At 43.0% G+C, this 27939-nt stretch overlaps 1 protein-coding gene across 5 annotated transcripts in view; it reads right to left on the bottom strand.

The window, feature by feature from the left end:
• LOC115109205 (epidermal growth factor receptor substrate 15-like 1) overlaps positions 1-26282 on the bottom strand; it is a 34986-nt gene extending 8704 nt beyond the window's left edge. For 2 of the 5 annotated variants that reach the window (XM_029633884.2, XM_029633886.2), the window contains exons 1-23: positions 26228-26282; positions 25090-25131; positions 24819-24908; positions 24212-24259; positions 23994-24089; positions 23648-23713; positions 23282-23467; positions 22836-23081; positions 22581-22738; positions 22315-22492; positions 17520-17582; positions 16628-16716; positions 14747-14819; positions 12815-12976; positions 12434-12631; positions 10428-10592; positions 8954-9059; positions 7993-8049; positions 7044-7201; positions 6365-6437; positions 4867-5027; positions 4414-4507; positions 99-260 (exon numbers count right to left, since the gene is read on the bottom strand). In XM_029633884.2, coding sequence (XP_029489744.2) covers positions 99-260; positions 4414-4507; positions 4867-5027; positions 6365-6437; positions 7044-7201; positions 7993-8049; positions 8954-9059; positions 10428-10592; positions 12434-12631; positions 12815-12976; positions 14747-14819; positions 16628-16716; positions 17520-17582; positions 22315-22492; positions 22581-22738; positions 22836-23081; positions 23282-23467; positions 23648-23713; positions 23994-24089; positions 24212-24259; positions 24819-24908; positions 25090-25131; positions 26228-26254 — 2698 coding nt within the window. In that variant the 5' untranslated portion in view covers positions 26255-26282. Of the gene's footprint in view, positions 1-51; positions 261-4413; positions 4508-4866; positions 5028-6364; positions 6438-7043; positions 7202-7992; positions 8050-8953; positions 9060-10427; positions 10593-12433; positions 12632-12814; positions 12977-14746; positions 14820-16627; positions 16717-17519; positions 17583-22314; positions 22493-22580; positions 22739-22835; positions 23082-23281; positions 23468-23647; positions 23714-23993; positions 24090-24211; positions 24260-24818; positions 24909-25089; positions 25132-26227 lie in introns of all 5 variants that reach the window. The other 3 variants (XM_029633883.2, XM_029633888.2, XM_029633885.2) reach the window with 3 other exon arrangements.
• Between the last annotated feature and the right edge of the window lie 1657 nt (positions 26283-27939).

Genomic DNA, 27939 nt, shown 5'->3' with positions numbered 1-27939 from the left:
TATATAAAGACTGGTCTGGACAGAGAGAGAGTATCACTGAGCTCAACTTACAGAACTGAAGTCTGCAAAACCCAAGGAAGAGTCTTTAGAGGCTTTACTTGAGGCAGAAGGAGCAAAAGGGTCTTTGCCACTAAAGGGGTCTCCGACCACCTTTTTACTCTGAAATGGGTCGATGGCGTCACTGCCGAACGGCTGGAAGGGGTCGCAGGGCTTGGCCAAGTCACCCGCTCCTCCAGGCAAGTTGACAGGGCTGCTTTTACCTGAAGACATTGAGACAGTAAGGACACAGTCATTTCCCCAACAGATATGGTGTACTCCCATTTGAACTATAAATGTTACACTGATGTCTCAAAGATTAAATATGTGGTTACGGGGACAACTTGAGGTATTAAGTGATGGTTTGATAACTTTTACCACAGAAATGTGAAGTTTTTCTTTATCACTGTCTGCACCAAAAGCCACACGCAGCTCAACTTAAGCGAAACAGAGAGAGTAGACAAACAACACCATCGCATACACACAAAATTGTAATGAAACAATATGCCAGCATGGTATGAATTAAACACATTCAATTAGATGGGCCATATAGTATATTGCATGAACCCAGCACCAAAATACACGGCGAGAGCAATTTCCTCTTTTATGCTCGGTTTTATGGCGAGCAGATGGGTAGAGTTTCTGCCCACATAACCAACAGAGGATTCAGTTCACAAGTTCATCAGATCTCTCCTTGGTGGGTGATGCCACTCCAAGGCCCTAGGGACGGCAGTGTTTTCTGACTACACTTTCTTTTTAAGATTCCAAAAGGGTTATTTGGCTGTCCCCAAAGGAGAACCCTTTTTGGTTCCAGGTAGAACCTTTTTTGGTTCCAAGTAGAACCCTTTTGGGTTCCATGTAGAACCCTCTGTGGAAAGCGTTTTATATGGAACCTGGTAATGTCAGGAAAAACTCCTGGTCTTATTTATGCCAACTTATTGTATCCTCATACCTTTATTTCCACATATAAATATATAAATAATTTCACAAAGAACTGAAACTACTCTAAAATAGGCTCATGTTAACATGGTAGTGATGTTTCTCTGTAGGCCAACCTCGGCTGGCACAGTCAGTGGGCCATGGGAACATAGTGCTGGTTGTTGTTGCTTCTGAAGGTGTTGACCACATTTCCAATCAAACTGTTATTTATACCCGGCTTGTCAAGGTTAGCAGTTCACAGCCCCACTGAACAGCCAGGCATTCAGTTTCTCTTTCGCGTAATGGAACATAGTCTTTACCATATACCATCAGCTCCACCCTGTTCCAAAATACCAGCACATCATTAGTGCTACCTATCAATGTAATGCACAAGGCACAACTCAGAACCCCACAAACAAAGGTTCTGACATGATTATCATAACATAAATCACATGGACTGTATCTCGTAAAAATCTAAAGTATTGCTATGTAATGACTTCAGAAACCACCTAGAAACATTAAGATATCAGCATCAAACTACCACACTACGCTAGTGACCTTTCACTTATCTACTGTATGTTGCAGATTCTTCTCTACCCATATTATTTCATTTCCATGGTTCTATAAAACCAGGTGTGAAAGGTGTTTATTGGCCAGGGCACAGAGTGTGACCTGAGTCGGGCAAGAGGTCGCCAAAAAGCCACACTTCTCACCCGAGTGTGCACACACACACACACACACACACACACACACACACACACACACACACACACACACACACACACACACACACACACACACACACACACACACACACAGAGTGGAAAGAGAGGAAGTGGGGAAGGGTGGGGTTGAGAACATTGTTGTTCTTACTCATCATCTCCTGTGAGACCTGATGCTCTGTGTTCTCCCTGCAGCTTGGCATCAAATAATAATGTCAAGTAAGGATTCTAAAGATAGGGGATTTTTAGTTACAATTCATTTCTTAATTTTAATTTAATTTCATGCATGTAATTCAGCACATAAACCACTCATATGCATCTAAGTTCTACTTTGTAATAAATACATTGCATATTGAATATATGGTTTACCATGAGGGGGGACCACTTTAATAATAGTAAGTGGTGAAATCCTGAATACCCTGGTCCATTCAACTTCCTTTGGGAGGCTTAAATGGTGACATAACACTTTTACTAACTAACGTTCTGGCTAAAAATGCATATTAAGCCTAGCTACATTGCTACTAAGTTGAGCAGAGCTACTGCATAGTCAACTGGACTCATCTCTTTGCAAAACTGATCTGTTTATTCGATCTTCAAAAGGAGAATGAGATGATCAACTCTTCTTATCTGTTCTCATGAAGATCCTATCATGTTTTCTAAGCTGCATTGACCATCGCTGTTTGATCTATGACTACGGACTAGCATACTCTACTCTACTCATGCGGAGGTAAGAGAGGAGGCGACACCAGCTGAGTGTTACCTACGGGCACAGACGTCAATTCAACGTCTATTCCACGTTGGTTCAACGTAATTTTGTTGAAATGACATGGAAACAACGTTGATTCAACCAGCGTGTGCCTAGTGGGTATTCAGGGCCCTTACAAATCCTTCTAGTCAACTAGGCTCTAACAGTCAGAAGATATGTGATGAGCCACGCCATTCATCCTCACAAGCTTCTTCGGAGTATGTCACTAGAAGATCCAAGCAAAAGAGGGCAACACTTACAATGAGACGAGAAAGACCATTAATAATCTTGAAACTAGGGGGCACTATTTTTATTTTTGGAAAAATAACGTTCCCAAAGTAAACCGCCTATTAGAAGCACCGAGCGGGAAAAGGAAAATGGTGTACGTATGTATGGGTGTGGGTGGTATGTATGTATGTATGTGTGTGTATGTATGTGTGTACGCGTATATATGTGTATATGCATGTGTGTATGTATATGTATGTGTGTGTATGTATATGTATGTGTGTGTATGTATATGTATGTGTGTGTATGTATATATATATATAATTATATTATATATATATGTGCGTAGGTATGTGTAAGTGAGTGCTGTTTTTTGGTGTGCTTTGTCTCTGTTGTTGTATCTCTTAATATGGGTGAAAATTGTGAAATTCCAATAACAATACTGTTACAAAAAAGAAGTAAACCGCCTATTTTTCAGAACCAGATGCTAGAATATGCATATAATTGACAGCTTAGGATAGAAAACACTCTAAAGTTTCCAAAACTGTCAAAATATTGTCTGTGAGTACAACAGAACTGATATTGCAGGCGAAACCCTGAGGAAAATCCAATCAGGAAGTGCCTCTTATTTTGAAACCATTGTATTCCTATGCACCCCTATTGGCCATTGAAAGGGATATCAACCAGATTCCTTTTTCTACGTATTCCCTAAGGTGTCTACAGCATTTTGACGTAGTTTCACCCCTTTATGTTGAAGAATGAGCGCAAACGACTACATTGCGTAAGTGGCAAGCTGAGGGCTCTCAGAGTGATTATTGCGTAAAAGACAGAGGTAGTCATTTCTCCTTTCGCTCCTACTGAAAAGCCAATTGTCCCGGTTGATATATTATCGAATAGATATTTGAAAAACACCTTGAGGATTGATTATAAAAAACGTTTGCCATGTTTCTGTCGATATTATGGATATCATTTGGAATTTGTTTCGGCGTTTCCGGTGGATTTCTCAACATAACGTGACCAACAAACGGAGGTATTTTGGGTATAAAAATTATCTTTATGGAACAAAAGGAACATTTGCTGTCTAACTGGGAGTCTCGTGAGTAAAAACATCCGAAGCTCATCAAAGGTAAACAAATAATTTGATTGATTTTCTGATTTTCGTGACCAAGCTTCCTGCTGCTAGCTGGACATAATGCTATGCTAGGCTATCGATAAACTTACACAAACGCTTGTCTTGCTTTGGCTGTAAAGCATCATTTCAAAATCTGAGATGACAGGGTGATTATTAACAAAAGGCTAAGCTGTGTTTCACTATATTTCACTTGTGATTTCATGAATATGAATATTTTCTAGTAATATTTTTTGACCGTTGCGCTTTGCTAATTAGTGTAGTTGATGACAATTCTCCCGGATCCGGGATGGGTAGTTCCAAGAGGTTCAGGGGAAGTGGCCAAGGGATACTAAACCATCACAATTCTATAACACAGAACCAAGATCAAATTGACCTATATTGCGAAATGTACTGTTAATCAAGGTACAAGGTGTTAAGTAGTATTATTCATAGTGAAACCTAGGAGGTAGGCACTACCCATCCTTGGTTAACGCACTACGCGTCCTTGGTTAACCCACAACCTCACCCTCCTCTAGTTTTTTTTCCTTCTCTCTCCCTCTCTCTGTTTCTCATTCTCTATCTGCCCCTCGTCTCTCTCTCTCCTACACCTCCACTCCACCTCTATTTCTCCCTGTTTCCCCTCGGGCCTCACTCACCACTGGGAGGTTTGGGTCTGGGGGGAACACTCATCTTGGGCGGCAGAGCTGGGCCGTCCTGATTCCTACTGAATGGGTCCTCCACAAACCCCGACTGGAAGGAGAGAGAGAGAAGAGAAGAGACGAGAAGAGGAGGGAGAGAGAGAGAGAGAGAGGGAGAGAGAGGAAGAGAGGGAGAGAGGGAGGGAGGGAGAGAGAGAGAGGGAGGGAGAGAGGGACGGAGGGAGAAAAGGAGAGAGGGAGAAAGGGAGAGAATATATGAGTCTTCAGATGCCAAAGCTGAAGCTAATAGCAGTAACTTCACAACTATCCATAAGTTCCAAATCATATCAAGACTGATGTGCAGTGAAGGTGTTAAATCAGGAAGTTAGAAAAATACCTCTGGATAGGAATTGTGCAGTCTAATGATTAAATAAATAAAATGTAAAAGTTCATAGTCTTTAGTAGAAATACCTGCTGGTATTCTGGGAAACCTCCTCTTCCTTCCATTGGGTCTCTGATCTTTGACATTTGGCTGAAGTCTGCGAACCCACTGTTACTGATACTGCCAAATGAGCTGTTACTGCCTCCAAAAGCAGTGCTGCTTCCAAAGGGGTCCAGAGTACCAAAGAGATCTGAGCAAATATCAACATGAGATGTTCAAGAAACGTTAGTCCAGGGTTTAGGTTACACAGCACAAATACACAAATATTCACAGTATTCGAACGGGTGCTGTATGAAACGTAATCAAAATGGGAACCCTGGCATTCTCCCAGAAGCTTGCCTGGTGGGTAAAAACCGCATTCAGACAAACAAAAAAGTGTATTGGGTCCGCACTCAAAAAGACGTTGCATAAAGCTAACTTCATTATTAGATTTTTTAAAAACAAGACAGATATGAGTTGTGCTTCCAGAGTCATTACTCAAAGGTTGGCACACTGTTGCATCTATGTTTCACTGTTTCACCCCTGACTGTGTAGAAACCCTGTGTAGTTTCAGTCAAGAGTGACAAAATGAGCTGGCGAAAAGATTTGAATTTCAAGTATCCAAGTTCAATAGGCAAACTAACATGAAAACCTGATCCTACAAATATCCAACTGCCACAGCCTGCCCTGTGTTCTAGCACGGCGATGTTATTGCAGTACTGCATGGTGTAATGTGTTTATATGGACTACAGCAATTTCCTAGGGAAAATAAAAAGAGGACTTTCTTGCGCAACGCTAGAGAAGTGAAGGGGTTGATTGAGAATGGGACCTACACACTTGCACAGTTACAGATGGCCCTGGCCAAGGTCTCTCTGGGGCTATTTCAGATGCCACGAGCCATCCTCTGGGCCCAAGCCACAATGCATCTCTTGTTTTCACAGGGACTGTTTCAAGTGGTTCATGTGCTGCTAAGAATGGGAACCTTAGGAAAATATCACATCAAACAATAACCTCAACTGTTTCCCTCTTAAAACCATTAGGGTCAACATTTTACCCATCTTATCCATACAAATTCTATTTGAGGTAATGTGTTATTTTACACTGATATTTGTTAACCACCAGCACCCAAACACAGACTAAGACCTACCCTGTGTTCAAAAACTTGAAGGGGAAAAAAAGGGTTGGAGGGTTTAAACGGATTGTCAAAGATGGGAACTATTTCCAGTGCTTCTCGTCACCTGCTCTGCGGGTTAAGACAGCTCACAACGCCAAAGGCCTATAGGCTTATACACAGACAACAGTAGGCTGGGCCAAAAAGGTGTGGGTGCTCTTGTGCAACTCACCGGAAAATGAATCACCTTTATTCACCAAATACATTTGCAAGTAAAGAAGTGTGACTTTCCACATCACTAGTGTATATCTCTCTATCTCTGAATACAGAAAGCAGACTTATACATGACAAAGAAAGAGATGGGGAGAGAGGTAGTCAAAAAACAACTTGGGGTGAGGAGGAATAGGAGAATAGGAAAAAGAGATTAGAGCATGTACCTGGTCCTGGGCCTCTGGTGGGTTTTGGGCTAATGGATAAGAAAGGGTCTGCGCTGCTTGTAAAATGACTTGTCTGCAAGAACAAGCAGAAAGAAACAGTTACATACATACACTGCGTATACCAAACATTAGGAACATTAGGAAGCTATGATCCCTTATCTATTTTATTTAGTTAAATCCACTTCAATCAGTGTAGATGAAGGGGAGGAGAAAGGTTAAAGAAGGATTTCAAGCCTTGAGACAACTAAGACATGGATTGTGTATGTGTGTCATTCAGAGGATGAATGAGCAAGACAAAATATGTAAGTGCCTTTGAACGGGGTATGGTAGTAGGTGCCAGGCGCACTGGTTTGTGTCAAGAACTGCAACGCTGCTGGGTTTTTCACGCTCAACAGTTTCCGGTGTGTATCAAGAATGGTCCAACACACAAAGGACATCCAGCCAACTTGGCACATCTGTGGGAAGCATTGGAGTCAACATGGGCCAGCATCCCTGTTGAATGCTTTCGACACCTTGTAGAGTCCACGCCCCGACTAGTTGAGGCTGTTCTAAGGGGAAAAGGGGGGGTTGCAACTCAATATTAAGAAAGTGTTCTTAATGTTTTGTATACTCAGTCTATACACCCATATATAAAATATACTCAGTGTGGTTAGAAGGTGCCATGATGGCTTCCCTGTACCTTGGTGGGGAGGGTGGCACTTTTACTGAAAGGGTCGGTGGTGCTGAAGGGGTCTGCCTTGATGGTGGTCTTCTTGAAGAAGTCTTCTGACGAGGCCTTGAAGGGGTCCGTCTCTTTGAAGGGGTCCCCTCCAAAGGGGTCTGGGTGGAGAGAGAGATCTAGGAGAGCAGACTGTGGATCAGACATGACCTTTCCTTCACACAGGCCAGTCTGACTGGTCTGTAAACCTCACACAGCTACGCTATATGAATCAGGTGTACTGTGTAGTCTAAAGCATATAGTGGCTGAGATAATGTCTCATTTGGTTAACCTTTTCAGTAAGACTCATTTAACCACGTTCAGGCACTATATTCTATGCATATTGTTTATATCAGTTCAAAATGATGTGTGTTCAACTCTCATTGACTACTATAGTCAACATTGAGAACGTAGCCATTCTCCATTACGCAAGACAAACACAACAAGTGTCTACAGATATTTGGCAATCACCATTTAGATAACATTCAATATCCAGCAAATATTGTCTTTGGAATCTATCTTATAATTACAGTTAGGAGTAAACGAGGTGAGTGCTGGAATGAAAACATCAGTGTTTTTTTTTGCCTCATCGTAGAGATAAGGGAACAGAAATGTCACAATATTACAAAGAGAGAAGTGTGACGGTGAAAGCCTGTTTCACAGCTCCATAGTTTCATTAACATAACAAGAGGATGGCATTGTATGTCCATCAGTGGAGGCTGCTGAGGGGAGGACGGCTCATAATAATGTCTGGAACGGAACTAATGGAATGGTATCAAACACCTGGAAACCATGTGTTTGATGTGTTGATACCATTCCACCTAATCCGCTCCAGTCATTACCACGAGCCCCTCCTCCCCAATTAAGGTGCCACCAAACTCCTGTGATGTCCATGTATAATTAAACTCATGTGTTGTGAATAAATAAATACCTGCAGCGGATGGTAGTGATGACTGCTTTGCAAAAGGGTCATTTTGGAAGGGGTCACCTATAGGAGAAGAATCAGGTGGGGGGGAATCAGAAGCTATGCCAAAGAGGACAAAAGCTAAAACGCTGGAATTGGTCATCTAAAAAGAGAGAGAGAGAGAGAGAGAGAGAGAGAGAGAGAGACAGAGAGACAGAGAGAAAAAGAGACAAGCGAGAGGAAAAAGAGAGAGGGACAGGAGAGAGAGGGAGAGGAAAGAGAGAATTTTGGAAGGGGTCACCTATAGGAGAAGAATCACGTGGGGGGGGATCAGAAGCTATGCCAAAGAGGACAAAAGCTAAAACGCTGAAATTGGTCATCTAAAGAGAGAGAGAGAGAGAGAGAGAGAGAGAGAGAGACAGAGAGACAGAGAGAAAAAGAGACAAGCGAGAGGAAAAAGAGAGAGGGACAGGAGAGAGAGGGAGAGGAAAGAGAGAGAAGGAGAGGAAAGAGAGAGAGGGAGAGGAAAGAGAGAGAGAGAGGGAGAGGAGATGGAGGGAGTGGAAAGAGAGAGACAGAGGGGAAAGAGAGGGAGGGAGAGGAAAGAGAGAGAGGGAGAAGAAAGAGAGCGAGGGAGAGAAAAGAGAGTGGAGATGGAGGCAGAAGAAAGAGAGAGAGGGGGAAAGAGAGAGAGGGAGAGAAAAAGAGAGAGGGGGAGAGGAAAGAGAGCGAGGAGGAGGAAAGAGAGAGAGGGAGAGGAAAGAGAGGGAGAGAAAAGAGAGAGGGAGAGGAAAGAGAGCGAGGAGGAGGAAAGAGAGAGAGGGAGAGGAAAGAGAGGGAGAGAAAAGAGAGAGGGAGAGGAAAGAGAGAGGGACAGGAAAGAGAGAGAGGGACAGGAAAGAGAGAGAGGGACGGGAAAGAGAGAGAGGGTGAGGAAAGAGAGAGGGACAGGAAAGAGAGAGAGGGAGAAGAAAGAGAGAATCAGCACCTTTGAACGGGTCTGTCTTGAAGGGGTCTTCGGAGTGAAAAGGGTCTGTGTGCATCTCCTGAGGGACGCTATTGAACCCAGATGTATTCACCTTGAACGGGTCCTCCTGAGAAGGGGAGAAAAATAGGGATTTTGATGTCTGTCTGGCTCTGGAGAGCTTCGGTTTATTTACTCTTAAAATGCTGCCACCATCTCCAACCATTTTCCCCTCAGACAGGCATTAAGGAGATAAACCAAGTCAGATCGACTCCATTGTTTATTCAGTCGACCGCTAAGTCTCGCCAAGCTGCCAAACACGATGGCCATCAAATCAAATACTTCACATTTCAATTATGGCTCACTCAGGTTCAAGTGGAGGAATTTGAGTTCAACAACACTAACAGAGACCTCGGAGAGATGAATGTGTGCCTTTAGAGAAGCCCCACTATGACTGCCTGGTTCCAGACCAGACCAGAGCCCCCTGAGCTTGAGTTTCACTTTAATAACACACAGGCAATTTTCATTCTCCTGCAATTTGTCCATTCGGTGTCTGCTGCGCCCCACTGCACTCAGCTGGTCCCAATGAAAAAGCCCCCGAGTCAGTAGGAAACACACCTCTTATTAGGGCCCACATTCTTCAGGGTGTCGGGTTTCTCTAGAAAACCTGCCTTCACGGGCCAGACGAGCCCTGGCTATGAAAATGCTTACTTGTTATGTTTCATTAGCAGGACTTCTCATTTCAATAAGAAGTCTGACCATGATCCCTGTATTCAGTCCACCATGACATTCAATGCTGCCTAGAATTAGGACTAAGAATAAGAGCTAAGTGTCCGAGCCCTTTCAAAACGCACAGGTAATAAAGCTTAAGATGGAATAACAGAGGGCTGCCAGGTAAAATAACTGTGCGAGAGTATTTAAGGCAAGATAATTACATTATGCGGAAAGCAAATCAAATATAACCAAACTATGGGATTAATCCATTTAAGATTGTGGAGTCGCACATTTGATTGGAATATTTCTGATGCTAAATCATGGAAGTGATATCTCCTTTCTCTGCAGGTGAAGGTTTTGCATATTCCCATCATCGTCTCTTTAGCTGCAGCTTTCTGCAGCTGTTCAAAGTGGTGACAAGCAGATTAATTTCACACCCAGGCCAGCAGGTTTCAATGACTCATCATATTACCATTCCCTGAAATTAACTACAACATTACACTAGGGCTGCAATCCATTGTTCAAGTCCAAATGTACCAGCTGTGTTCAGTAGAGTAGAATGAGAGCCTTTTGTAGGTTTAACCAGTTTTCCACTAGACACCAACCATTCAACCTCAATTTACCTCTCGTAAATATGACTTCTACAGGCTTGCAATGCACTTAGGTACTACTACTATAGGTTTACAAATAGAGCCAGATGACGTGGTCAGGAAAGAAACTGTGGGCCGTAGTAATAAGGACTTCATTCAACCTCCTGTCCTTTTAAACAGTATGGTGTCCTCACCACGGCGCCGAAGTCTCCGTTCTCGCGGTCGGGGAATCCCTCGCTCATGTCAGCCAGGTTGGTCATGCTGCCTCTGTGTGTCCCATTTAAGGTGCTGTTGTACTGCTCAATGCTCTTATTCATCTCCTGCTGGCTGTCCTGGATCTGAGACAGCTTACTGCGAGCCTGGAGGAACAGCACAACACATACACAGTAGGTTAATGTAGAGTTTCTTTCAACACAGAGAATGTCATGGTTGTTAGGGTAACAACACCGTCCTATGTGAATGCAGGATGCTGTGGTCCATGTGCTGAGCTGGCTTTAGACTTTTTGGGGTCCTAAGTGAGATTTGGTTGGCCCCCCCCCACCCAATCTCGTAGGTAAAATCTCGTGGCCCCCCTGTTGACCGTTGAGAAAACATTTAAAAGTTTTGAAGTTCATTTCCTGAAATTTTACACAATTTGCCATAAGGCAAGGAGAAAATGTTGCCCTTTTAAAGCAGGTTTTATGAAATTCTACACATTTTGCCATAACTTTTGCAATGGTAAAATAATATCTAAGTGACAGTAGCTAAGAAAATCCATGGGGGCCACCTGGAGGTCAGGGCCCCTGGGCATGTGCCCTTCATGTCTGGTCGGTAATTCGGACATGATTACTACAAGTTTTGATAATTGGCTAGACTAATTTACCAATCAAAAAAATGTTAGCGTGTGACAATTGAGTGACTGTCATTGACTGACATAACAAAAGGAAAACTGCTGATGCACAACCAAATATCAAAACTTCACCTTGTGCATTCTACTATTCTAACTTGTGGCTGGGGCCCTAAGAGACCACTTCCGTCACTTGTGCTTGGAGCCAGCCATGTCCAAGTGTTTGTACATAAGGTTGTGATGACTTTTTCCATTTTATTTCAATATGTCCTTGAGAGACTAAACCAAAAAGAGCCAACACAACAAAAATAATCATAAAGTGGCTACAGCTGAGTACTGGTATTCCCCTTGGCTCCTCACAGATGGTGGGCTGAGAATACAACATAAACTATGGTGGTATAATCTCAATATAATTCAAATATACTGAGAGAAGAGTGACGAATTCTGATATTAGAGTCAATATGATTTGGTCCTGATGAGTATGGAAGTGCTGCCATTTGTTTATGAGAGTAGATGAGAACGGATCATCTTTCACTTACTTCGATGCAATGGCAAGGACGTCCCCACCTATAAAAGACAACACAGCCATCTATGGCTCAGCATCCTTTCTCGGGTGATATGAGAGATGTGAGATCTGAGGCGTGGGCTGTGGCATGTGGGAAGTCATGTCAGATATGATGATTCAGATGATGCAGAAAGCAGAGGTAAAACAGCTGGTTCTCTAACTGAAACTGCCACACCCAAACCTGGCAGAGGACTGAGAACCAGCTGATATCTCCAAATTAATTCAAGAGGGGTTGGCGACGATGACATGCACTTTAAAATATAATAACGGAATATATTACATTTCTCTCTAAAACAACTTCCCTAGAACTTCACTGAAAATGAAGTATGCCTTAAATGTCCAGTTTATGCTGAATATCTTTCAGAGAAATGAGAGGACAGAACTCAAGGGGGAATGAACCGAGCCCAAATTGAATCTGGTTGTTTCCGCCATTCATGACACAGTCTCCCCCTGGTGGTCACATTAGAAAGTGTCTTGCAACAGGTCCTCTCACATCCCAGACACATCAGCCTGGTTCACACCACAGGACAAAACAGAGTCAAGCCATGCTGAGCTGAATTGCCTGGTTATGCATCCACCATAGATAGCTGTGCTGAAACCATGCAAGGAAAGGATAGTGCGACAATGAAATATCAGAGCCAGCATGGTTCGGGTTAGATCTATTGTGTGAATCAGGTAAGGTTGTGGTCCTTGTCCTTAGCCCGATCCCCAACAGGACATTACTGTGTATGGGACCTCTGCATATCTGACTGGGAACATTCCTGTTCCTTCTCCTCTCTCACTACCTGGCCCCAGTGGTTCTCTCTCACCTGGTTGATCTCGTCCTGGGTAGCTTTGAGGGACCTGATGATGGTCTCCAGCTGGAACTTGCCGGCAGTCAGGCTCTGTTCCATCTGGCTCTCCTCCAACTGCAGCCGGTTCAGGTCTGCTTTAGCCCGGCTCAGTTCCTCCTCCTGGCTCTGCAGGTCTGTCTCCTGGGAGTGGATCTGGTTCTGCAGAGATGAGATCTGAGGTAGAGAAAGAGATTGAGAGCAACAGACAGAGGGGAAGAAAGAAAAAGTGGACAATGTAAGCTTTGTCCACCAATGCAAGGATGGAAGGTCTGTCTACCAGATTGATAGTGAAAAGTAGCTATGGATATGTTTCATATTGATTCCACGGCTACTACATGACCCCTCCATCCCTCTCACCATTTGGGACTCCTCGTTGCACTGGATCCTGACGTCGTTAAGCATGTCCTCCAGCTTGGCCTTCTGCTGGTCCATCTCCTCCAGCCGCTCCTGGGCATCCTGCTTCTGGGCCTCCAGCTCCTGCAGACTGCACGTCTCTCTGTCCAGGTCGTTCTGCATCTCCTGATGGACAGATGGGGGGAAAGAAGAGGATATTGGTTTGGGGGAAGATTCATTTCATAATTGAAATAGTGTGTTTTGGATAAACTGTACATTCCTGATTCATCACAATACTTCAATTTGGAGAACCACCATATCACATTTAAATATACACTGCTCAAAAAAATAAAAGGAATACTAAAATAACACATCCTAGATCTGAATGAATGAAATATTCTTATTAAATACTTTTTTCTTTACATAGTTGAATGTGCTGACAACAAAATCACACAAAAATGATCAATGGAAATCAAATTTATCAACCCATGGAGGTCTGGATTTGGAGTCACACTCAAAATTAAAGTGGAGAACCACACTACAGGCTGATCCAACTTTGATGTAATGTCCTTAAAACTAGTCAAAATGAGGCTCAGTAGTGTGTGTGGCCTCCACGTGCCTGTATGACCTCCCTACAACGCCTGGGCATGCTCCTGATGAGGTGGCGGATGGTCTCCTGAGGGATCTCCACCCAGACCTGGACTAAAGCATCCGCCAACTCCTGGACAGTATGTGGTGCAACGTGGCGTTGGTGGATGGAGCGAGAAATTATGTCCCAGATGTGCTCAATTGGATTCAGGTCTGGGGAACGGGCGGGCCAGTCCATAGCATCAATGCCTTCCTCTTGCAGGAACTGCTGACACACTCCAGCCACATGAGGTCTAGCATTTTCTTGCATTAGGAGGAACCCAGGGCCAACCGCACCAGCATATGGTCTCACAAGGGGTCTGAGGATCTCATCTCGGTACCTAATGGCAGTCAGGCTACCTCTGGCGAGCACATGGAAGGCTGTGCGGCCCCACTAAGAAATGCCACCCCACATCCTGACTGACCCACCGCCAAACCGGTCATGCTGGAGGATGTTGCAGGCAGCAGACTCTGTCACGTCTGTCACATGTGCTCAGTGTGAACCTGCTTTCATCTGTGAAGAGCACAGGGCGCCAGTGGCGAATTTGCCAATCTTGGTGTTCTCTGGCATATGCCAAACGTCCTGCACGGTGTTGGACTGTAAGCACAACCCCCACCTGTGGACGTCGGGCCCTCATAGCACCCTCATGGAGTCTGTTTCTGACCGTTTGAGCAGACACATGCACATTTGTGGCCTGCTGGAGGTCATTTTGCAGGGCCCTGGCAGTGCTCCTCCTGCTCCTCCTTGCACAAAGGCGGAGGTAGCGGTCCTGCTGCTGGGTTGTTGCCCTCCTACGGCCTCCTCCACGTCTCCTGATGTAATGGCCTGTCTCCTGGTAGCGCCTCCATGCTCTGGACACTACGCTGACAGACACAGCAAACCTTCTTGCCACAGCTCGCATTGATGTTCCATCCTGGATGAGCTGCACTACCTGAGCCACTTGTGTGGGTTGTAGACTCCGTCACATGCTACCACTAGAGTGAAAGCACCGCCAGCATTCAAAAGTGACCAAAACATCAGCCAGGAAGCATAGGAACTGAGAAGTGGTGTATGGTCACCACCTGCAGAACCACTCCTTTATTGGGGGTGTCTTGCTAATTGCCTATAATTTCCACCTGTTGTCTATTCCATTTGCACAACAGCATGTGAAATGCATTGTCAATCAGTGTTGCTTCCTAAGTAGACAGTTTGATTTCACAGAAGTGTGATTGACTTGGAGTTACATTGTGTTGTTTAAGTGTTCCCTTTATTTTTTGAGCAGTGTATATACTGTACATATGTGAAAACTCCTGAGTCCCCTTTTAATAAAAAGTGGTATGCCTGCTCACCTGCACCTCTGAGGACTTGTGTCTGATGGCCTCCTCAGCATCTCTAATGTCCTGCTCCAGGGTGAATTTCTCCCTGAAAGAGAGACAAACACACACAACCATCAACCAACAGCGCCACAGGGTAGAACCAGACAGTCTCCCCCTCCTCCTTCCTTCTCTCCTCCTCCTCCCTCTCCTCCTCCTTCCTTCTCTCCTACTCCTCCCTCTCCTCCTCCTTCCTTCTCTCTTCCTCCTTCCTTCTCTCCCACTCCTCCCTCTCCTCCTCCTCAATCTCCTTCCTTCCCTCCTCCTTCCTTCTCTCCTACTCCTCCCTCTCCTCCTCCTTCCTTCCCTCCTCCTCAATCTCCTCCTCCTTCCTTCTCTTCTCCTCCTCCCTCTCCTTCCTTCTCTCCCACTCCTCCCTCTCCTCCTCCTCAATCTCCTTCCTTCCCTCCTCCTCCTTCCTTCTCTCCTACTTCTCCCTCTCCTCCTCCTTCCTTCCCTCCTCCTCAATCTCCTCCTCCTCCCTTCTCTCCTACACCTCCCTCTCCTCCTCCTCCCTCTCCACCTCCTTCATTCTCTCCTCCTCCTCCCTTCTCTCCTACACATCCCTCTCCTCCTCCTCCCTCTCCACCTCCTTCCTTCTCTCCTTCTCCTTCCTTCCCTCCTCCACTCCTCCCCCTCCTTTCCTTCCCTCCTCCTCCACACAAAACAACAAAAGAAAAAGGACAGACTGTGACAGCAAAGAGAGGGTTACCTGAGAGCATTCCAGTGTGTAAAAGCAAGATTTCTGACGCAGCATGTAAAGTATGTGGTGAAAACAAAAGATTGATAAAATACACACAGTAAATGAAGGTTGGAGGGGAGGGGGGGTGAGAGGGGATGAGGTGGGATGAGCGGAGATGAGGTGGGATGAGAGGGGATGAGGGAAGGAACACCAGCTGTGACCTGTCTTCTCCTTTGAAGTGTGCATTTTATGCCCTGAGTTCTAGTGTGTAGATAGCATAACGATATATTAAAACACAAAACAGTATACAGATGTAGAATCTTAATTCGAGTCAGTTTGCTGCAGCAGGAAAATAATCCTTTAGCAACAGGAAATTATTATTATTATAATTAATGGACTTATTATTTTATTTTTCATATTTTATTTTATATTTTATCAACAATACAAAACATACACATACAAATGACAACATCATACAAACATCAACAACATCACACCTGTCCAGACCCACTAGCACACACCCCCATCTTCAGCGTCCGCATCACTTTCTACCACATGGTGTCAAACTGCACCCCGTTGCCCACGCACTTTCCATTTTTAGATAATAAAGCAATTGACCTTTCCATTGCATTAATGACGAAGGATTGGTTAATTTCCAGTTTTAAGTATATGTTGTTTTAAGATGATAATGAATTGAATTTTGTAGGTGGTTCTGCAGGGGTTGATACATTTTCGTAAGGGACATTTCAAAGTGGAAATGTCAAACTTCAGAAGCCTTTTAAAACCTCAAATAAACTTTGCAGGAAAGTTATCTTGCAACAGGGTGATCAAATTAAGATCCTACACCTGTAGTTGCTACTTTTATTGCGTTTAGGTTAAACTACTGCTGTAAAACCGCAATGTCTAACTAAATCAAGTCAGAGCTATGTTGAGTGATGATTGATGAAAAGGAAATGAAGAGAGGATCTCATACAGGGTGACATAAGCTGGATATGACATAACTAAGCAAAAAATATCTGAAAAAACGACATCCCTAAAGACGGTGTGTTTTTAAGGTACGGAATTCTGGATCATTGTCAGTGGCACAAATGTTGCATGATGAGAAATAAATTACAATTTTAGATCACTTTGAAAGAAAATAACCCCTTTGATGTCTCCACAGTGTTGTGAATTACCTCTGCAGCTGAGCGATCTCTTGACTGATGTCATCAAGCTCCTTGATTCCAGTGAACTCTGACCCTGACCCAACAGAACTGGAGCTGTCCTGTGGATGGTCAGAAAGAGAAAAAGAAGAAGAGAAAGAGAAAGAGAAGAAGAGAAAGAAAGTTAGCCCTATTCTTAGATAACCTGAAAGCCAGAATGCCACGACATCAAACCATCCAGACCAAACCAGAGGGTAGATAGAGAGAGAGATCACAGGGAAGGAAGCATCACAGAGGGACGGGCGACGGGACGAGTGCAACAATGTCTGAGGGGAGCCGGTCACCATCGCCATGGTTAGGAAACTCAGGAGGTCAAGTCACACCACCGTTCACAGCCAGAGTTCTCACAAATGCTTTTCATCATTGGGTTTCTGTCTCGTGAGCCATCGAAAGCATTTGTCGAGTTTTACCAGTTACCTACCCAGAACTTGAACATTATTTGCTGATACAGAGATATAACCCAGAAAGCGGCATTCAGCAGCGTTTAGGTTAGGGTAAAGAAGAAAAGAGTGTGCAGTAAGCTACTGGTAGGGTCTAAGCACCAGACTGGAGCAGGATCGCAGCAGTCTACACACACAAAGCACATCACAATTCCGAACCACGGTTCCGAACCATTGCGATTCCAAACCATATAAATATAATTTCACACCAAATCAATCAATGAATAGTTATGTCCATCAAGAGGATACTCTCTCCACAGCTCAATAATGTAGTTACATAACACTCCCTGGCTGCCAAAACAAGTCTTTCTTATCAGAGGATCAAAGTCCCTCCCTCCACGCTTTTAAACCAAGCACCTGGAAGCAGGGCCATGGAAAATGCTAACACATTTTCAAAAAGCAAAATATGGGAGGACGTCACTCACCCGCCTCATCTCAGACAGAGCAGCCATCTCAGAGCTCACAGGGGTCACATACCCAGACATACTCTGTGGATAGAAACAAGGGATGAAGACTTCCTACTGAACACAAGAATGATTCCTAGCCATGAGACACATTGAGTGTCAATCCCATAAATGAATACAGGATTAGATATTTTTTTAACTGTGTTATATGTCTAAAAGTGTATAAACATAAAGAAAGAAAGTTGCACACTCTATATATGCTCCCAACAATTTCATTGGTAAACCTAATATCCTTTTTCTCAAAGTGGAAATACAAGTACTTTAAGCATGTCTCTGCACCAAAATAGGTTGTTTTCAATAAAACATCACAATAAGGTGTAGAGCAGTGGTCACCAACCGGTCGATCGTCACTGGTGGATCTCCAAGCCATTCCTAGTCGATCACCAAACATTTCTGTTAAAAACCCAATAATAAAGCCTTAAGTTCCTATTTTTGTATTTGTTTCGTGCTGTTGGCGGTATGTGCACTTGATTCAGCAGCCCTAGTTCCGGGAAGGCACAGTGTTCCCATTATGAACCATTTCATGTGTCTGAAGGTAGAACTCCGGCTACCTGGCAGGCCTAGTGAGCAAATCAAGTGCACCTATGTGTATTTGTATTTATTATGGATCCCCATTGCCAGCAGCTACTCTTTCTGGGGTCCAGCAAAATTAAGGCAGTTTATACAATTTAAATTATACAATTAAAATACATTCACAGATTTCACAACACACTGTGTGCCCTCAGGCCCCTACTCCACCACTACCACATACTTCCAGTTCTAAATCCATGTGCATGTATAGTGCCTACGGCTGGCCAATCATATAGCTCAGACCACCGTGTCTGCAGTTTCCTCGCGCCATAGACTTTAAAAAGAAGCCTCGAACGCACAGCAAAGTTTATAATGTGAGATTTCAAAACTTTTAAAACCATGACTTGAGAGAGACTCAATGAATACAGCAAATAGCTGCTGTTTTTATGGGTAAATTCATATTTAAGTTGTTATTCAGCACTGTCAACACTTTTATGAGCCATAAAATGTGCATTCTCCCTACTTCCACTCAAGCTACAACCAGCACTGCAGCTGCAATTAATGACTATAGCAAAGTGTTTCAAAAAGCTTGCGTTGATATTTGCAGCTTGTGTCTTTTTTAATATCGAGGAATATTTCACTTTCTCTGGTCATAGAAGTAACAACATAAATTGGTGCATGAGGCAGAAATAATGCTGTGCGACTTAAGTTTTGCGATCAACTGGAAGACTGTGTCCACTTTTCTCAGTGGAGGGAGGGAGCGAGGTGGGACGGTAAGTCGGGTGAGAAGCAGCCTCACAGCTGCTCCCTCCCCTCAGACTGGCCATCAGATGCAGGCCATCAGTCCAGTAAAATAAATAAGCTAATTATTATGCTCACTCAGCTGTGCCTCACAAGTAATACAACAAATGATAAATTACCAGTGTGATCATATACCTAAAATGTTGAAATATAATTTCAAAATGGTCTGAGAAGAACAACTGTCACGCCCTGATCTTAGAGATCCTTATTATTCTCTATGTTGATTGGGTCAGGGTGTGACTCGGGTGGGAAAGTCTATGTTTTCTATATCTTTGTTTTTGGCCACGTGTGGTTCCCAATCCCAGCTGTCTATCTTTGTCTCTGATTGGGGATCTTATATATAACTTGTAATTTTCCTTTTGGGTTTTGTGGGATCTTGTTTTTCTGTTTAGTGTCTGGGCCTGACAGAACTGTGAGCTTTCGTTTTCACGTTTGTTATTTTGTTTGAGTGTTTTTAGAATATTAAAATCATGAACACTTTCCACGCTGTACCTTGGTCCACTCTTCATTCCACAAACGAGAGCCGTTACAACAACATTGGCAGGGAAATTCAAATGTAGACAATATACAGTGATAATATATTGGGCCAAAGCCTATTTCACAAACTTCATTGCTACAAAACTGTTTTTAATTGGTTAAAGTTGCATAGGCTTAAGTTTTTGAAGTCCTGTTTAAAAACAAATCTGAGCGGTAGATCTCAGCTTGCATTTTGCCTCAGAAGTGATCTTGACACTGGTGTAGAGCGTTCGATTTGCCTACTGGGGAACACACAGCTCAGCTAAAACCATTGAGCATAGTCAGACCTACGAATTTCAGATTATTCTATGCAAAACAATTGCGCACATTTATCTCTATCATCAGAGTTATACAGAAAGTACCTGCCTGCTTATCATGATCAGTAAACATCAATGGTCATTTCAGATACATAGAGTAGCCTCACGATATCTCTCAATATTTGCCACCATTAACTGGATAGTTGAGAGATATAAACTAAACCTGACAAGTATGAGTGGTTTAGGTTCATTTCCAATATTTTGTGTGCTGTGTCTGTAAGCTACCTCTAGAAATGTTGCACAGTTGGCTAAACATATGCAGTGGGGCAAAAAAGTATTTAGTCAGCCACCAATTGTGCAAGTTCACCCACTTAAAAAGATGAGAGAGGCCTGTAATTTTCATCATAGGTACACTTCAACTATGACAGACAAAATGAGGGAATCAAATCCAGAAAATCACATTGTAGGATTTTTAATGAATTTATTTGCAAATTATGGTGGAAAATAAGTATTTGGTCACCTACAAACAAGCAAGATTTCTGGCTCTCACAGACCTGTAACTTGTTCTTTAAGAGGTTCCTCTGTCCTCCACTCATTACCTGTATTAATGGCACCTGTTTGAACTTGTTATCAGTATAAAAGACATCTGTCCACAACCTCAAACAGTCACACTCCAAACTCCACTATGGCCAAGACCAAAGAGCTGTCAAAGGACACCAGAAACAAAATTGTAGACCTGCACCAGGCTGGGAAGACTGAATCTGCAATAGGTAAGCAGCATGGTTTGAAGAAATCAACTGTGGGAGCAATTATTAGGAAGTGGAAGACATACAAGACCACTGATAATCTCCCTTGATCTGGGGCTCCACGAAAGATCTCACCCCGTGGGGTCAAAATGATCACAAGAACGGTGAGCAAAAATCCCAGAACCACACGGGGGGACCTAGTGAATGACCTGCAGAGAGCTGGGACAAAGTAACAAAGCCTACCATCAGTAACACACTATGCCGCCAGGGACTCAAATCCTGCAGTGCCAGACGTGTCCCCCTGCTTAAGCCAGTCCAGGCCCGTCTGAAGTTTGCTAGAGAGCATTTGGATGATCCAGAAGAAGATTGGGAGAATGTCATATGGTCAGATGAAACCAAAATAGAACTTTTTGGTAAAAACTCAACTCGTCGTGTTTGGAGGACAAAGAATGCTGAGTTGCATCCAAAGAACACCATACCTACTGTGAAGCATGGGGGTGGAAACATCATGCTTTGGGGTTGTTTTTCTGCAAAAGGGACCAGGACGACTGATCTGTGTAAAGGAAAGAATGAATGGGGCCATGTATTGTGAGATTTTGAGAGAAAACCTTCTATCATCAGCAAGGGCATTGAAGATGAAACATGGCTGGGTCTTTCAGCATGACAATGATCAAAACACCCTGCCCGGGCAACGAAGGAGTGGCTTCGTAAGAAGCATTTCAAGGTCCTGGAGTGGCCTAGCCAGTCTCCAGATCTCAACCCCATAGAAAATCTTTGGAGGGAGTTGAAAGTCTGTGTTGCCCAACAACAGCCCCAAAACATCACTGCTCTAGAGGAGATCTGCATGGAGGAATGGGCCAAAATACCAGCAACAGTGTGTGAAAACCTTGTGAAGACTTACAGAAAACGTTTGACCTCTGTCATTGCCAACAAAGGGTATATAACAAAGTATTGAGATAAACTTTTGTTATTGACCAAATACTTATTTTCCACCATAATTTGCAAATAAATTCATTAAAAATCCTACAATGTGATTTTCTGGATTTTTTTTCTTCTCATTTTGTCTGTCATAGTTGAAGTGTACGTATGATGAAAATTACAGGCCTCTCTCATCTTTTTAGGTGGGAGAACTTGCACATTTGGTGGCTGAATAAATACTTTTTTGCCCCACTGTATAGTGGTAAGTAGACCTAATGTACTTTTTTCTCCAGACGATGGAGGCCTACCTAGCGAAGTTAGCATTGTTTTTAAGAGGGTTTAATTACAATTACTTCTGACAGACATGATATAGACTACATAGATTGATGGACCAAGTCAAATTGGCTAGCTAGTTAATAACAGATCACGTCAATATAGCTAGTTAACAAGCTAACTTTCAGGGGATAAACTAGATGGCTATATTAAAACATTGTTTGATTTGCTTGCCATTTATAGTGGTGATGACAGGAGTCCGACTGACAGCTTTACCAGGACGAGGACTTGTCGATGTCAAGCTCTTTTCAAAAGCCTAATGTCTGATGAAGCAAGCTAAATTATGTTGTTTGCTTAGCTTGCCACATGCCAAATGGATAGGTCCCTTTACATATCTGAAATGACATGATCATTGACGTTTACTGATCATGATAAGAAGGCAGGTACTTTCTGTAAACTCTGATGACAGAGATAAATGTGCTTTGCATGGAATAATCTGAAACTTGTAGTTCTGACTATGCTCAATAGGTGATTTATTTAAACCAAATAGTTATAACATTTATTTAACATTTATTTAACAATCCCTTGAAAGCGGTACATAGTTATCAATGCTTTTAGCGAAGCTGGGGGTCTCCTTGCCCCCCAACAGCCAAATCGAATGTATTGTGACGCTTTATTGAAAACAACCTATAGAAAGAGTGTGTGTGTGTGTGTGTGTGGTGCATGAATGCGTACATGGGAGGGAGTGGTACACACTGGAACGGGAGTGCCCCTCTCTGAAGGAGGGATCATGTCAGGGGTCAGGGCCTGAGGAGGGTCCATGCCTTTGCTGACTTTCTGCTGGATGAAGTGCATGGCCAGAGCAAACTGCTCCCGCGTCAGCTTCCCCATCTGCCTGGTGTCTGCCAGGGCCCTGGACACACAATAATAACAACATGAGTAATACAGTCAACTTCAGTCCGGTAATCAGGTGGCATCAGCCATCAGTCAGTCTCTCCTACCATATATGTGCCAGTAGATTCTGGGGCAGCCCTGAGTGCATGAAGATGTCCTTGACTTCCATTCCGCTGACAAAGCCATCCAGATCCAAGTCTGTCTTCAGGAAGATTTCATCAAAGCGTCCTCTGTCTGTCACCGGGACCACCCAGTTCACTGAGTGCTGACATGGAGAAGAGATTACACGCATTATCACACACATATCTCACATGTTAAATGTTTTTGTGTGTATGTGTGTGTGTGTGTGTGTGTGTGTTTACCTGCGCGGATTTGAGTGTGTGTTTGGGGGAAAGGCTGCCGGCACTGTTGAGGGAGTTCATGCTGCCGTGGGAAGGGGTGGAGCGCAGGCTATCCTTGGGGGGCGGGGGGCTGGCGGGCAGCACAGGCACGGTGCCAGGGAGGGAGCCAACCAGAGACTTCTTCCTCTTGTTAGGAGGGATGAGAGATGAGGGGAGAACAGAGGGGACCGGCTCCTTCTCCAGGGCCCGATAGACCAGGTGCATGGCCTGGACAACAGAGGGGAAAGAACAAAGTCAACTAGTCATTACAAATGCTATTACAAGTAAGCCTTATTACCAATGTTATTAGACAGTTATTATGTTTTACTATTGTGTCAGTTATAATCTTATACACATGTGAAGGTGAGCTGTGAAATATTTGTTTATTCAGATCTAGTCATTCCACAATTTACTGGAGTACACCTTACCACAGCAAACTCATCTCGATCCAGATGTCCATCTTTATCAATGTCACTAAGATCCCAAACCTTTCCTAACACGTCCAGAGGTAGTTTTGAGTTGATTAGAACTGGTTTTACTTTGTCACCAGAGAGCAGTCCACTGACTGGTGCAAGACTTTCAAATATCCCATCGAATTTACTCTTTTCTTCGGGCTGGAATAAAAAATGAACAAAAATAACAATGAGTGATTGATAAACAAAGGTAAACTCATTGTTGATGATTCTCTGAATTCAGTGTTTTGGATGATAAAAAAAAAAAAGTATAAGATACAAATCTAAAATATGTCTGTATCAACCAAGCATATGGTCCTGGGGTGTTTCAACATGACTCACCCTCACAGCCCAGTGGGGTTCACTAGAGACCGATGATGTGCTTAGCGATGGGCTGCTAGTGTCCTTCTATAACAAAACAATTTTAAAAATAACTTCACCTTCACGCTTACTTTACAATCTCCCAACCAAACATATAAACATATAGAGTTTGAGAAAATAAACGCATCATAAAACTATCATGAAACATGTGTGTAGTTAGGAATGTACTAGTTAGGAATGTACTAGTTAGGATTGTACTAGTTAGGACTGTACTCTTTAGAATTGTACTAGGTAGGATTGTACTAGTTAGGATTGTACTAGGTAGGATTGTACTTGTTAGGATTGTACTAGTTAGGATTATACTCACAAATTTTGGGGGAGGGATAGTGAGGTTCAGACTAGTGAGGCTGACGTCTTGTCCGCTCTGTGCACAGGCCACCAACCGCAGAGCTACATAGAACCCCTATTAGACAAGACAGGACAACATAATTGTTTATGGGAACCATACAAATACCAGCTCAATTGCCCTCAAGGGCCACAGAATCAAAGGCATCACACAAAGAGAGGAAATTATTAGTTCTCTACCTGTTTGTCCAAGAACCCTTTCCCATCTGGGTCTGCCAAATCCCAGATCTGAGGGGAGACAAACACAAACAAGATGATCAACTAAGGAAACATCAATTAAAGCATCAATGTGCAACAATCATTATGGAATGTGTACAAAGTAAAGTAAATAACAATCAATGTGCATAACAGTTCCAGATAACCAGCTGAATGTGATGGTGAGATAGAATAGGCTAAGACTCAAAGCAGAGTATGACATAAACAGACCAAGGTAACACGTAAAACAAAAGATGGGTACAAACGGTACACCAAATATAGCTGAAACAAGTACACACCTTAAAGGTTCTGATAAAGAGAAAGGAACGACATTGATCAAATCAGACCAGGCAATGACGTAAGATGTGGTCATCTTTTCCAGTTATATTCCTCTGGGAGTACTGAAGCATGCCTGTGTGGAGGTGCTCGTATTACTCCTTAATGACAGAGACACTCCAATAAACATAACTTCCTGCTGGTTGCTTTCAGAACAGTTTATCCGTCTACAGTGTCCGAGACTATTCCCTTGAGTCTGCCACTCTGCCCAAGGTTTCAGAGGCCGGCAGTGCTACACAGTACCAGTGCTACCCACCTTTCCCAAGGTGACATCAGGAAGGCCAGATTTCTTCAGGAACAACGCAGCTTCCGTGGGCCCTACTCTCCCCGTGTTTCCTGGGTCCACCTTGCAACAAGCACACAGCAAACCAAATTATGAAATGTTTCTATCCACACCTTCACTCTATACTGTTGAATGTGTTTAGCGTTGTCTTAATGCATCCATTGAACAATAAAGACATTTAATGATCCCCAATCTATGTAGATAATATGACTATGTGATAACCAAACTTAAAAATGTATTTTACCTGTCTATAAAAGTTCTCGTACACAGGGTTCCCACTTGACAGCTGATTGGGGAAAGGTTTTTCAGATTACTATTTCAAATAGCTGCTGGAAACCATTGTCTTACGTCAAATAGTGTGACACACCCCACCAAACTACTACTGACATCTGGACCCATCCTTTAAAAAGGCACTTAAGGGTCTATCACAAACAATAGCCAGAGAGGGATTTCCTGTCCCATGACATCAAATATGAATGTCCTCTAATAGGCCATAGCCAAGTTGTTGAGTACCTTTTGTGAGCTCTTTAAACTTAAAGCGTTGTGTGAATTATAAGATGGCAAAAGGTGTTATAAATCCATGTTCTCCAATAACACTAAAAGCCTATCTTTGTTATGTTTTAATGGAATAACTAGAAGCATCATGTAGCCTAGCTAATGTGATTGACACAAAACTGGTCCTCTCTGCAATCTTACTTAAAATGCAAAGTACCCAGCATCGACATAAGCGCACAAGCTGGTCAGTCATCATTCATCACATCTAGTAGGTAGCTGCAGGCATTACGGTATCACTACTCACTTCATAGCTATCACAGTGTAGCAGTGTATTAATATGTATATATTAATACACTGTTATTACAGTAACTGTTCGTGTTATTACAATGTTATAATAGTCAAATTATGTAGCTTGCTAGCTAGTATTGTTTAGCTGGCAAGCTATCTAAGCTTACCTAGCTAACTATATATAGCTAGCCTTCTAGCTCGCTATAGCTAACTAACGTTGAAATATGTTGGTATGTTTTGGTTGCATACCTCCTGCTCTTCTGTCTTGTATCTACATCTAAATATTTATGAAATATATCTCAAAATATCTTTCCTCAAATGAGCATTAACGTTAGCTAGCTTGTTCATTTTTCAAGAAAGCTAACGGTAGCTAGCCCACTAGCCAGGCTAGCTAACTAGCTTTCTAACGGTACTCTCTTCAAGCTTACTGTCAAGGCCTTGTCCCATCCAGCTAGCAAGCTAAATACCTTCGGTATTTGTCTTCTTTCTTATACAAATTGGATAAAGAGCACACCACTAAAAACGGCAGGTCATCAGCATGCACAACAGCTAGACTGAAAGTCCACTGCATAATATTGAATACATTGCAGTAACATTACCTGGGTGAGAGATGTGAGTGCTGCCATCTTCCCTGTTGCTGCGGGAACGCACACACCCTCCAGTTTGTAGACAACACCACCTCCTAGTGAACAAGCTTGTGCATGGCACTTATGATTGAAATGATAGTCTTTCAAACGTGTGTAAATTGTCATATTGTTTCAAGCAGTAATGTAAAGTACTTAAGTATAAAAATGTAAAGTACCACTTAAGTAGTTTTTAGGGTATCTGTACTTTAGTTTACAATTTTTTGTATTTTTGACAACTTTTACATTTACTTCACTACATTCCTAAAGAAAATGTTTTACTTTTTAATTTATTTTCCCTGACAGCCAAAAGTACTCTTCACATTTTGAATGCTTAGCAGGACAGGAAAAGTGTCTAATTTACACACTTATCAAGAGAACATCGCTGGTCATCCTTACTACCTCTGATCTTACACTCTCACTAAACACACATGCTTTGATTGTAAATTGTTGGAGTGCCCTGGCTTTCCGTACAATAAAAAAACAAGAAAGTGTTGCAGTCTGGTTTGCCCTCAAATAAGGAATTTGAAACTATTTATCCTTTTACTTTTTTAGCAATTATATTATATACTTTTGATACTTAGTATTCAGACCCGTTGACGTTTTCCACATTTTGTTCCATTACAACCTTATACAAAAAAATCTAGCATCAATCTACATAATGACAAAGCAAAAACTGAGCAAAAACTGATTTTCAGACATTTTTTGCAAATGTATAAAACATTTAAAACGGAAATATTCCGACCATTTACTCAATACTTTGTTGAAGCACCTTTGGCAGCGATTGCAGCCTCAAGTCTTCTTGGGTTTGGGGCGGCAGTGTAGCCTAGTGGTTAGAGTGTTGGACCAGGACCAAAGGTTGCAAGTTCAAATCCACAAGCTGACAAGGTACAAATCTGTTGTTCTGCCCCTAAACAAGGCAGTTAACCCACTGTTCCTAGGCTGTCATTGAAAATAAGAATTTGTTCTTAACTGACTTGCCTAGTTAAATAAAGGTTTTTAAAAAGAAAAGTATTCTTTGGTTTGACGCTACAAGCTTGGCACACCTGTATTTGGGGAGTTTCTCCCAAACTCAGCAGATCCTCTCAAGCTCTGTCAGGTTGGATGGGGAGCGTCGCTGCACAGCTATTTTCAGGTCTCTCCTAATATGTTCGATCAGGTTTAAGTCCGGGCTCTGGCTGGGCCACTCAAGGACATTCAGAGACTTGTCGCGAAGCCACTACTGCATTGTCTTGGCTGTGTGTTTTTGGTCGTTGTCCTGTTAGAAGGTGATCCAGTCTGAGGTCCTGAGCTCTCTGGAGCAGGTTTTCATCAAGGATCTCTCTGTAGTTTGCTCTGTTCATCTTTCCCTCAAGCCTGACTAGTCTCCCAGTCCCTGCCGCTGAAAAGCATTGCCACTGCATGATGCTGCCACAACCATGCTTCACTGTAGGGATGGTCCCAGGTTTCCTCCAGGCGTGACGCTTGGCATTCAGGCCAAAGAGTTCAATCTTGGTTTCATCAGACTAGAGAAACTTATTTCACATGGTCTGAGAGTCCACATGGTCTGAGAGTCCTTAACTCCAAACAGGATGTCATGTGCCTTTTACTGAGGAGTGGCTTCTGTCTGGCCACTCTACCATAAAGGCCTGATTGGTGGAGTGCTGAAGAGATGCTTGTCCTTCTGGAAGGTTCTCCCATCTCAACAG

The sequence above is a fragment of the Oncorhynchus nerka genome, linkage group LG25 (assembly GCF_034236695.1).
Source record: "Oncorhynchus nerka isolate Pitt River linkage group LG25, Oner_Uvic_2.0, whole genome shotgun sequence".
NCBI lineage: Eukaryota > Metazoa > Chordata > Actinopteri > Salmoniformes > Salmonidae > Oncorhynchus > Oncorhynchus nerka.
This window is presented reverse-complemented; position numbering and strand designations above follow the sequence as displayed.